General features: G+C 52.5%; 2 protein-coding genes across 2 annotated transcripts; both read left to right on the top strand.

Moving 5' to 3' along the window:
* The first annotated feature begins 1,502 nt into the window (after nt 1-1,502).
* On the top strand, nt 1,503-3,921 carry has1 (ATP-dependent RNA helicase HAS1). Its single transcript, XM_025590226.1, has 5 exons — nt 1,503-2,161; nt 2,221-2,466; nt 2,516-2,991; nt 3,048-3,308; nt 3,364-3,921. The coding sequence occupies exons 1-5, from the start codon at nt 1,561-1,563 to the stop codon at nt 3,616-3,618; spliced, it is 1,839 nt and encodes a 612-aa protein (XP_025442521.1). The 5' UTR covers nt 1,503-1,560; the 3' UTR covers nt 3,619-3,921.
* A 3,719-nt stretch (nt 3,922-7,640) lies between these two features.
* BO95DRAFT_362267 (uncharacterized protein) lies at nt 7,641-12,637 on the top strand (the record flags this gene model as incomplete). Its single annotated transcript, XM_025582574.1, has 4 exons — nt 7,641-8,496; nt 8,548-10,970; nt 11,027-12,421; nt 12,482-12,637. 4 exons carry the CDS (start codon nt 7,641-7,643, stop codon nt 12,635-12,637), a joined length of 4,830 nt encoding a protein of 1,609 aa, XP_025442520.1.
* Between the last annotated feature and the right edge of the window lie 71 nt (nt 12,638-12,708).

Raw genomic sequence — 12,708 nt, 5'->3', positions numbered from 1 at the left:
AGTTGCCTAATACGCAAGCACTTTGGCTGGGGATCTTGTGTACGCATAAACCTTCTCAAGACACGGCTGGGAATCCTTAGTTACCCCCCCCCCCCCTACTGTACCCATGCAAGTATGTCAGTCTTTATGGACAAACAAGAACTCTCAATGGCTTTCAGTGTTATGTGAACGGATCTTCGGTTCCCACATTACAATGACGTGTCTACGTGCTTCGCGTCTCGGCTGCCCCAGCCGGCCGTACAACAATGGCATCCATCCATGTTCCAGCACACGCTTCCAATGAGATTCTTGTTGTCCAATCACAGAGCTCGCAAGGAGAGCATGGAGCAAAGGATACAGTATAGTATATACATACCGGAACTCGCCTTGAGTTACAGGCCTGTTTCATTTGACCATTGCTCGGCTGTCTTCAGACTTACCAGTTGGACTAGCAGAATGGAAGCTACAACAGCAGATCTGTCTCACGGTTCTCATGTCTTTCCGAACAATTAGAGAGCTTGACAGTTTGCTCCACAGCGGCTTCTTCTCCTTTCACGCCATCTTGGACGAAACTAGCGAAAAGGGGTAGGTTGGCGGTTTGCGCAAAGCGCCAGGCTTCCACGGAATCAAATGTTAGAAGTATACGAATCTTGCCGTACTTGCAAGAGGCTCACATCGTTCATGATTATGTTTGTGGGATGGGGTGAGGCCAGTTAGATTCCATTATTGCCCAATGCTGCTGTTCTCTTCTTCACAGTCAAATTCATATACTGCCGTACGTTTTGGCTAGGGTTGAATGTTGTCGGATTCTCCTGACAGAGCTCTTCTCCTTTTTTGTCACTTGGGTATCATTTCAAGATTTCTTTCGTGGCTATGCAACCGAATTGATTGGAATAACAAGCATTTCATCGGCCTGAGACCGCCCCAAGAACTCCGCAGATTGCGGTACCAAGGACAGTAATGCGAGCGAGGGCTTATGTGGCAGGCAGCATAATTGTTGCTTTCTGGGGCAGTCTTCTGTCTATTCGCAATCGTCCCTCAGAGATAACGTCGACATGTTCCATGAACGTCAAGGCTTACTCCTGATTCCATCGAAATAGAATGAGCCCAGAGGCTGAAGCGACGTGCTTTACGCGACTAGTTGATTTGGTATAGTCCTAGAGGCATGGTACCTATAAGACTGATTGATGCCAAGATGTCTACCTACCTGACAAGCGGCAAGCCTTCACAATTCGACAATATGCGGCTCGTAGTCTGTCACTTGATAGCATCTATGTCCTTCTGTATTATCCGGGCTGACAAGTCGCCACGTATAGGAGATTACCAGTCGTAATTTTGAGTTTCCTGCTATTGAAGCGCATCGGCGGGATGTGCTTTGATATAGTTTCTGTATGCCTCAGGCACCTGGCTTCTGTGGCCCACTCTTATCATTCTCCTATCGACACGTGACGCGGAGTTTGGCAGAAACGGAGGAAAAAAAAAGAGAAAAGCGGCCTCGCGATTCCAGGCCCTGCACTTCCACCATCAGATCTATTTTTTTTCGCAGTGAGGGATTCGTCGACACCAAACAACTCCGCGAAAATGCCGATCCCCGTGGACTCCGCCAAGTCTCTCTCCAAGAAGCGCAAGAGAAAGCACGGCGGAGGCGCCCGTCCTGCGACCGACAACGAGGAAACCTCCCCAGTCCAGAATGAAGCCGTGACCAAAGTGGCCGATGCTGTGGAGGAGGAAGTTAGCACGACCCCCAAAAAGAACAGCGACAAGAATAAGAAGAAGAAGGAGTCCTCCAAGAAGCGCAGAGTCGACAACTCCGACGAGGATGAGAATGACAGCGACGAGGAGATCCGCCAGGAGGAGGTAGAGGAAGAGGGCGAGGGTGAAGAGAGCGCCGATGATGAAAAGACTGCCGGTGCCGACCTTCCTTCGATCGATACTGTCCGTCTGCCTACGACGGACTCGGAGCCTAAGAAGTTCTCGGAATTGAACCTCTCGGAGAAGACGATGAAGGCTATTCAGGACATGGGCTTCGAGACCATGACTGAAATTCAACAACGGACCATCGGCCCGCTGCTCGCTGGTCGTGATGTTCTCGGTGCTGCGAAGACTGGTTCTGGAAAGACTCTCTCGTTTTTGATTCCTGCTGTGGAGATGTTGAGCGCTCTGCGGTTCAAGCCCCGTAACGGTTCGTTGCCGATGAGCTCGATCGTTCGATCCGGTTGCGTGCTAATTCGCTTGTCATAGGTACTGGTGTTCTTGTGGTTTCCCCCACCAGAGAGCTGGCCCTGCAGATCTTTGGTGTCGCTAGAGAATTAATGGCACACCACTCCCAGACGTATGGTATTGTTATCGGTGGTGCCAACCGAAGAGCTGAGGCCGAGAAACTCACCAAGGGTGTGAACTTGCTTATTGCCACCCCCGGACGTTTGCTCGATCACCTGCAGAACACCCCCGGATTTGTCTTCAAGAACCTGAAGACGCTTGTTATTGGTAAGTCGGTATTGAATTATCGTAACTTGGATGGTCTAACATCTTTCAGATGAGGCGGACCGTATTCTTGAAGTCGGTTTCGAGGATGAAATGCGCCAGATTGTCAAGATTCTGCCCTCCGAGGAAAGACAGACGATGCTGTTCTCCGCTACGCAAACCACGAAGGTCGAGGACTTGGCTCGCATTTCGCTGCGACCTGGCCCTCTCTACATCAACGTTGACCACCGCAAAGAACATAGTACGGTCGAAGGCCTGGAGCAAGGCTACGTCATTTGTGAAGCGGACAAGCGCTTCTTGCTTCTGTTCTCCTTCCTCAAGCGCAACCTCAAGAAGAAGATCATTGTCTTCTTCTCCAGCTGTAACTGTGTCAAGTACCATGCTGAATTGCTCAACTACATTGATCTTCCCGTTCTCGACCTCCACGGCAAGCAGAAGCAGCAGAAGCGCACCAACACCTTCTTCGAGTTCTGTAACGCCAAACAGGGAACCTTGATCTGTACTGATGTTGCTGCTAGAGGTTTGGATGTACGTTACCATAAATCACTATTACGAGCCACATTTCTGACGTTCTTCCTTTCTAGATTCCGGCCGTCGACTGGATCATCCAGTTCGATCCCCCAGATGACACCAGAGACTACGTTCACCGTGTCGGTCGTACGGCTCGTGGTGTGAACGGTAAGGGACGCAGTCTGATGTTCCTTCAGCCTTCCGAGGTTGGATTCTTGAAGCACCTGAAGGAGGCTCGTGTTCCCGTTGTGGAGTTCGATTTCCCCGCCAGCAAGATCGTCAATGTCCAGTCTCAGCTTGAGAAGCTGATCGGACAGAACTACTACTTGAACAAGGTAAGCTGGACTACTGTCTTTGTTGTTCCGACCCGGATATTAACGTGTCATCCAGTCCGCCAAGGAAGGCTACCGTGCCTACCTCCAGGCCTATGCATCGCACTCACTCCGCTCCGTTTTCGACGTGCACAAACTCGACCTGGTCAAGGTGGCCAAGGGCTTCGGCTTCTCGACGCCACCCCGCATTGATATCACACTGGGCTCCAGCATGAGCCGCGACAAGAAGCAGCAGCAGCAGGGACGGCGCAACTACGGCAGCCAGCCCAATAACAAGGGGCTGAAGTTCAAGCGGAAGCACGACGATGAATGAGTCAGCGCAGAGCAAAAGTGATTGATTGTAACATTGTGCGGTTTTTGAGTATTGGCATATAGTCTCGGAGTTCGATATTGTGGATATTTGGCTTGTCTACTACATATGGTTGATTCACAATTGTTAATCGTTTCTCTTTTCATCCGAGCATCCAAGCAGAGCAGGAGGCGGGATTCAGACGCATCGAAGTCATCGCTATGAAGGGATAGTAAATACTTTCTGATGCATATGCTGAAATGCAATTCAGTAATGGCTGAGTAACATCGCATCACAGTCGCTGGGCCCGTCATGCTCCGTCTCTCCGTTAAGAAGAAACTACAGACTGGCATGTAGTCCCATGATTCATGATCAAAGATGCGCATTACATCCAAGAATGGGGCCATTGACAATGCCTGCGGTAATATGAGTGGTACAACCGCCAATTCCATGCATTTCCTGTCAGATGTAAGCTCTAAACAGATCCGAGCTCAGCGCAATATTGGATGGACATCAGAAGCAGTAAAATCGATATCTTAGCTACTTAGAGTCAATAGATTGGGGTTGAATAAGTACCATACTAATAAAGTTGGCATTCACCGGGTGTGGCATGGCCTCCAGCTCAGGTTCCATACAGTACCTCCTCTATTCATCATATCATTGATCATCATAGATAGATCTACCTGCCTAATCTGGCAGGAAAGAATGAAGGGCTGTGACGAGAGATTTCTACACTTCTCAGTGACCAGAAAAAGAAGTTGAACTCTTCCTCTCCGCCTTCTACTCGAATTCGCCTTATGGGGTTGGGTACAAATTAACCCCATACGGGCACTGCTAGTGTGGTTGAACAATTGTTCTTTCGCAGAAAAACACAATCCATTGCGATAAAAGAACTTGCTTGCTGCCCGGTCCGTCAAACGGCTGCACATCCGATCTGCGTCCTGACTCCTGCCTAAGTGCCGGCTGCCATTGCTTGCTTCCCCCCTCCGATCGGGTTTCTCACCGCAGGACAGACTTCCAATTGTGAGAAAAACAGCGTCGGCAGTTAGATGCATCTTGCTTTCAAGCCTTGTCTTTCACTTGCAAGGAGCATAGGTGGCTGGTCGGGTAGAGTCTCTCTTTTCTCCTCCCCTTCCGGTGGCTGGCAGGATAAGTGAGTGGGTGACCTATGGATGGATCCCCCTGCCGTCGTTCGTCCCGTGAATCCACCCATTCAACTCCATCCCATGGCTAAGTACCAGAAATCAGACATTGAGAAAAAAAAAATAACAAAACCAACGTTGCATGCGACATGGCAGTAAGCAGCCTGAACCTTGATCGTTGTGGTCCTACTGGATGACCTTCGTGACGGCGGTCACCAATCAACGAGGGAGTCTCGCATTCGACGGGATGTGATGAGTTGGCAGATTTTCTAGGTATCGTCCGAAGAGACCGGAACGTTGGTCGTCCTGGAGACCCGCGTCCGGTCGGCGGGTGTTCAAGAAAGAAAAGACGAACAGGCCTTGTCGGTGGGACCTTGGCCCTTGACTACTTTGGAGCTTTGCTCTGCCTGCGGCCTGGGGAACAAGACAGACTCTCGAGCCCGCGGGTCCGCGGCGGGTCGGACAGGCCCACCGCTAGGATAACCTGGAGTCCTGGATCGGTCTCCCTCTGCGGTACCTACACTAGTCGTTTGAATCTGATGCTCTCCGCCATGAAGCAGATGATGATGAAGGTGATGATACTGGAGTAGTACCCATAGTGGTGATGGTCAACAGTGACGCCGCGTCGTTTCAGCTGTGAAGATCGTGGCGAATTTATGATGGGTCACAGAGAGGGCTGCTTTAACAAATGTTCTGGTTGCTCGTGTTTCATGCTCTATAAATCCCAGCTAATTTCCCGGTCGCAATTCGCGACAACCTGTTCTTCTCCAGCTCATTTCTTTGCCAGAATGGGTGGATGGAAGACGATGAAAGACGACTCGCTCTTGTGTTCGCTTTGGCTCTACTCCCCTCTCACACCTGTACAACGGTTATAGGACCAACCAAGCCACAGAATGCCAGACGGACAGGATACAGATCACATCTTGGGTTGCACCACGGAGGCAATAACCCGTTTGTCGCTTCATGGTAGGTATGAAAGGTAGGTATGAAATGTTGACAACATCCCTGGCGCGGAAAATTCCTATCCTACGGAACTCGAGGCTTTCTTGCGGTTCAGGTTGGGTGTGGCAAGACCGGAAAACCCGAGAGGAGAGCGATTGATGTCGAACGATTCGAGAAAACACCTCTGGAGGTGGATAAGTGGTACTTATTTATACTTCAATCCCAAGGGGAGGTTCAGATCATCGCGCAAAGCTCGGTCACCTTGCATGGATCTCACTTTGCTGGGAATCACGCATTACTCGCTCACGCATACACGTAAGAAGGGAAAGCCCACTTCTACCAATCCCAACCAACGTGGAAGAGAGCAATGGAGCGATGGACACCCAAAGCGAGGACGATCAAAGCTCACTCAGCCGAAGATAAGGTGGGAAACCCAAAGAGAGCGAAGCTGGAGAGTGGTGCTTATGCTCTTAGTGTAAGGGCGAAAGTGGTGCTCTTATTGTTTCGATGTTGTTGTTGGGTGACAATTCTTTCTTTTCTTTTTCCCTGTCTCGAATTTTTATTTTCTGTCTCAGAAAATCGATTCTGTGCCAGCTCATCCATTGTAATCGACGTACCTTACTTAAGTTTGGCTGGGACGACGACAAGAAGGAGGAGGAAGAACAAGAAGATGATAGTTAGTGGTGGCTAACTTATGAGTACTGACTTAACAGCTAAATCCAACTAGCCATCATCAAGTGTTGATATTCTTTGACCAGCCTTCTGCTTTTTTTTTCTGCTTGCCCACTTTTTCCCCTCCCCTCTTTCTCTTCCTCTGTTAGCTTCGGAGTTATTCCCGCCAAACCCTGTCTTGTACCTGATTCCATCTCCTTCACTTCTGCTCCCTCCCTCTTTGGGCTGATAATTGGATTTCCTTTTCCTCCAGGTGCTCCTCCGTCTAGATTACTATTTTATTTTATTTATTTATTTATTTTGATTTTGATTCTTATTGAACATTGTCATTTGTTTCTTTTTGCAACCTAATTTGCCTTTGCTTCCTTCCCCTCTCTCCTTCGGTGATCTCTGGCTGGACAGCCACCAATGCATGGGGACTCTTGCGGTGAATGCGCATGGCCACCAGCTAGATGATTGATTGACTGATTCAGTTATCCACTCCCAGTGAGCGATCTACAACAACTCGCCTCTTCTTTCCTTCTCGCGCTCTGTCGCACGTTCTCTTTCTCCCTCTCTTCCTATTCTCCCAGTCGACTTTCTCACTAAGGTCATTCTATCTTCCTGAGTTCTTCCGCGGGTGGTAAAGAGAGAGAGAGAGAGAAGAGTCGCCTACTGTTGCTACAATCACGTCTAATCCAACCGTCCATCCATCCCTCCATTTCTCCACCACCCTCCCTCTCTCCAGTGCTGGTACGCTGTTCTTCCTTTGCTTGTTGCTGATATTGATCGCATCCTTACCTTTCCTGCCTCCATCCCCACTCCCTCCTCACTTTCATCTTTGCTTGCATCTGTTTGTCTGCAGTTGTCTGCAGTTGTCTGCCACTGTCTGCCACTGTCTCCAACCCACTTACTGCACCTTCCGATCGGTCCGAGCTTGTGGTGAGACTCCAATCTGCTAACTGGCAGTCGGGGATCCAGAACCAGTTCCTGTCATCCAGCCTTACCATCTATCCATCTATCCATCCACCTATCCACCCATCCACCCATCCACCCATCCACCCATCCATCCATCCATCCATCCATTCTGTTCATCGCTTGCCCTTTGCTCTTCCTTTCTTATCCCTTCCCTCCTTTCTTTCTGCACGCTTTCTCCCCCTTCTCCAGATCTCAGATTAAGAGCAAAAAGAGATCAGCCCCCCTCTCAAGGTCCTAAAAAAAGAAACCCCGAGCCCGATTATGATTCGGTTCGGCTGAGAAAGGAAAAGACAACGAGACTTACTCTCTCGATTCTTTTCCTTATCGACCATGATGGGCGTCGAAACGCGCCGCAGACCGGTCCTGCCTGCCCCCACTGAATCCATTGTCGACACCAACACCACCGGCGGCAGCGTCACAGGCACTGATCTGGCAACTGACATCTCTCGCCGCACAGACAAAACCTCTTACTCCATTCCAGACGACGGGACTCCCGTCACTATCCCCACCCGTCGGAAACAACACCATCGTTCCCGCGGGGACGATTCCAAGCTGTCCCGCTCGTCGCAACACTCCCAGACCTCCCTGCTCATCGAGTATTTCGAGGGCGGGAAGGGTTCTGGCTCCCTGGTTTCGCGGCCCAGCGTCCGTGTCCGAGTGACCCCTTCCTCCGCGCGGAAGCTGAAGGACCAAAGAGACCATATTCAAATCACCGAGTCTAGCGGCAACCGTAAACCGGTTTATTCCCGCCGCATTTCCCTCAGCTCGCCCCACAAGCACCGGTTACTGGCCGAGTCCGGCCCCGATGATCAAAGTATAAGCTCCTCCAATTCAGCTACCGATGAGAACCAGCCTCCTGGCCATTCCCCCGTTGAGATTGAGCTCATGGATCGCCATCGTGGTAGTGAGGTTTCCAGCCTGTCGCGCGACACACGGTACATGCTGCCCGCCTCGGATATCTCCTCCATGCCTGCAGATAGCATGCTGGATACCCCCTCGTCTGGCCTCCGTCGCAAACGCAGTCAAAGCCTAGAGCGAGGTCCAAGCCACGAGTCCAAGGACTACCTTAAGACCCCGAGACGACAAAGAAGTCGCAGCCTAAGCACCGAGCGGATCGCTCATCGCGTGGCAGAAAAGCTTAGCAGCGATCCTCGCGACGGCTCCCGACAGCGTCGACGGGCAGAGAAAAGTAAGTTCGACGACAGCGAGGAGGCCGATCTCAAGTCTTCCCGGCTTCGAGGGCACGACGACATGATCAGTCCCGAGTCCAGCCTCCTCAGCGCCTCGGCCGTCTCCTCGCATCGCCGATCCGGTGACCAGTACTCCTTCCGATCCGGGACCTCCAAATCGTCCATCAACAACCCGAAACTACTTGAAACCGTCGAAGACGCGATTCGGAGGTTGATCCTGCCCGAACTGAAAGAGCTGAAGAAAGACCAAAAAGTCATGTCGAATACTTCCAAGTTTGACCGGGACATGAATGCCTCGCACTCCTCCGCCAGTACACCATCACGGGATGGACTCGGAAGGCGACTGTCAAAACACGCAAGTGCGCCTGACGTTAGGAAGCCCAAAGTTGTTCTCAACAAGGATAGTCGTGACGAGGGGATCACTATTTCGGGAGATTCAGTCCCCTCTCGGGCCGAGCGGCGATCGAGTAAGGGTAGCGAGAAGTCTCCAGATATTGGCTACGTCAAATGGGCCAATCGGCCAGAGTTGACTGAGCAAGAAAAGCTGCGGCGCCAGCGAAGCAAAGGGCTGCGCGAGGCAGAAAAAGCGGGCCTCGTCGGTAGCGCCCTAACAGCGGCGGCTCTCCAGCATCACGATTCGCGATCGAGCTTGGCTAGTAGCGAAGGTAGACGCAGAAGCAGCGGCCCCCAGAGCCCGATAGGAGGCATCAACGAGACTGAGCTGGTCTTCCAGAGACACAACATTGCTCCCATGCCGTTACGCAGTGCAATCGAGTCAGATCTGACAAGGGCTTCACTGCTCTCAGAGCAGTCTGCCGATCCCTATTCTTACGAGGAGTCTAAAGAACACGACATCTCGCGTGGGTCGTTTTACCAAACCATCTCCCCTACTCCACGATCCCCGGGTCAGGCTTCTCTGGACTCGCAGCATGATTTGAAGCTCAAGCACAGCAACCTATCTAGCCATAACTTGTCTCTGCGCAGCGTCTCGAGTCATTCGTCCGTCGGAGGTGCTTCGGCCGGAGCTATTGCGGCGGCGGCTGCAGCCAACTTGCTTGATGTACATGCAGGACACCATGACACCGATTATAGTGACCTCACAAGCCGACGACGGACACTCAGCCCAATTCAAAGCGTGGCGAGCAACATCAGCCAGTCTCCAGTAAAGCAGAACTCGACTTCTTATGATCACCACGACTTTTCCGACGATGAAAAGGGGCTGGAGCCGCGTTTGTCCATTGATTCGCTCTCGTCTGCTCCCAGCACCAACCTCGCAAGGTCAACCCGCCCGGAAGGACTCAGCATCAATAGTCAGACTGAGTCCCTTCGAAACCAATATGATCCTGGGCACGAGCTGGGCTACGAGGAGACGCCTAGAGCATCGCCACGAGGCAGTCGCTGGGTTGAACATTCGGATGGAGAAGACGACGGCGACGACTATGCCCACTCGACTGCGAGCACTGAGCGCAACAGAATGCCTGGACACAACGAGGACAGCGAGGTTACTTTCATGGACCACGCGAAGCAAGGCCAACCTGTCGCTGAAGGTGTCGCCGCCAATCCTCGCTTTGTCCATCCCCTCGCCGTAGAGTCGGCAGTGGCTTCGCTCTTGGATCCCACTATTCTAGACACCAAGTCCAGTCAGTCTGCTGCTAATCGCTCCATGAACGACATTCCCGAACAAGCCGAGAGCGATCGGGATGAGGCGATGGACAAATTGGATGACTCTCCTCATGCTTCTCGCCAAGGAAGTCCTCTCAAGCAAGGCCACAATGTGTCAAGTCCTGATGCTACATCGTTCCCGAGACGTATGGGTGCCACTTCGCCTCCGCAGAGTGTGACCCAGTCTTATGAAGACTTGACAGATCCTACTCACATGTTCGCCGGAATCCGCGACCAGAGCCCCCTTCCCGAGGAAGACCCACTTCCAGATACTGAATCGGAAATCAATACCAATCCTTCCATTATCCAAGGACCGGCGGCTCAAGAAGCTAGTTGGTCGTTCAATCAGACGCCTTCCAAAGATGCTCCGTCTCCTCTCTTCGATAAGGGTGGCGCCGTTTCTGGTGCGGCTGCTGGTGCGGGCCTGGGTTTGGGGTCGGTCGACCAAGCACAATACGACCAGGAATATTACCCCGAGGACGAATATGCTGCAAATGACTACTACGACCAACAATATTCGCGGCAATTGTATGGGACACCTCTTGGAGCCAAAGACGAGGGCTATGTCTCGGCTGCCAATCCCCGTTCTCCAAGCGTTGATACGCCTGAACCATTGAAAAAAGGGATGGGAGGGATTGATGCCAACATGGGTATGTTCGACAGTCCCATGGGAGCTGGTGATTTCGTACCCGGCCATCAGCGACAGCTGAGTGGGTACTCCCATGGGGTTGGATCTCCGCTATATGACAGTGCCACTGGCAAAGGCATCGATCGTATTCAGTCCAAGGACATCGTCGCACTCATGGACCATGTAAGTTCCAGTTCCCTTTCGTCAATACTTAGACAACTCTGCTGACACTGCCTAAGCTTACTGTACGCGATGCGCAACGGAACGCCAGAGATACGGAAATTCTGGTGACGCTGGTTCGAAGCGCGGCCGAGATGCGCAACTCGTTCGAGGAAATGAAGAAGTTCATCGCTCAGCAAGATGGAATGCTCATGGAGGCCAGCGACAGACAGCACGAGCGTACATATCGGGCTGTTGGCGGACCGCGCCCACTGCCGGTCAGTGCGCGCAGCGCTCGTCAAATGTCTGTGGACGATGGCGAGGAACTGAGCCAGAAGCGCAAGAACATCTTCAAGCGTGCGCTTAAGGGCCTGAGTATGAAGAACTCGAATGATCTGACCAAGATCGAGGATATGTTGGAGCAATTGCTGGAGGAGGTTGAGGCTCTCCGTCACAATCAGGATCACGGGTTTCCGCGCAATGGTAACCGGGCTGCCAGCGTGGATCCGGAAGGCTATGAGCCAGAAGGTCATGCGGGAACTTCCTCTCCTGGGAATCCCTCCGAATACCTTTCGACGTCGTCACAGCTCGCCCAGGATCCCAATCAGTTCCGGAAAGGCCTCGAGAACCGTGTGAGCACGGTCCAGGAGGTTGATGAGGATATGGAAGACGATCGCGGGGAATTCCTGAGCCCTCACCTGGTGTCTCAGCCGAACCTCAACAACCGACAGGACCGAGCTGGTTCGGCTCCTGTCTCAACACCCCCTCGGGACGCGATGGCCTCGGGGGCTCTTAGCACTGACACCACCCCGAAGACTACCGAGAAGGCAAAGAAGCACAAATCCAGCAGCTCCTCGTTCTTTCCCAAAATCTCACGCTGGTCGAAGACCACCGCCTCGTCGATGGGTGACAACATCCGCAACAGCATTCAACCGAATCGCAAAGAGCGGGCGTCTTTTGATGCTTCGCGCTCCGGGTCCGACCTCGCACAGGGGCCATATCAAACGACAAATTATTATGATCCTCAGGGCGAAGATCGACTGCGCTCCACTTACACCTTAGATGACCAGCAACATGAGAACCGACCACCGTCGCCGTTGGTGCCATCTCAGGTGTCTGAAACGCCCAAGTACCGGGCTCACCGCGGTAGCCTCGACCTGCACCATCCCCAACCCCGCCAAGGACCCACCGGACGGTACCAATCCCAGCTGGAAACGCAGGCTCAGGTTTACACTGCACCGTCCGACCACTGGGGATCGAATCCCAGCTTGACGGGTGTAAATGCCAATCCGCGCTACAGTGGTGGCGGCCGGCTATCTCCCATCTCGGACGCAGGTTATTCAGAAGCCAGTTCTCGCCAGACGGGACCCCCGCGACCCCCGAAGATCAAAGACGAAGGGCCCCTGATCCCGGAGAGGCCCCCCAAGGTTAAGGATGACGACGAGCGGTCGTATATGGATCGTGTCGTTTCACGGGTCAGTGTGCATTCCTGGAAGGGACGGCTGAAACGAGCTATGCTGACGAGATTTCTGTAGAGTTCTGCTGTTCAATCCCCACGCAGCACGCCTCCCCCGCGCAAACCGACGGGGCCTCGCCCCCTCAACTCGGGCAGTCAGTACAGCCCGGCGCGACGGAAGCGAAGCCAGTATCGAGCGACCAGTCCGGAGCAGGTTGATGCCGAGCTTGACTAGACGTTTCTGATTTCAGTTGATACCCTTTCTTTTCATTGTTTTGATTTGTTGCCTGCGGACCGTTTACGACA

Source organism: Aspergillus brunneoviolaceus (assembly GCF_003184695.1).
Source record: "Aspergillus brunneoviolaceus CBS 621.78 unplaced genomic scaffold BO95scaffold_31, whole genome shotgun sequence".
NCBI classification, from domain to species: domain Eukaryota; kingdom Fungi; phylum Ascomycota; class Eurotiomycetes; order Eurotiales; family Aspergillaceae; genus Aspergillus; species Aspergillus brunneoviolaceus.
This window is presented reverse-complemented; position numbering and strand designations above follow the sequence as displayed.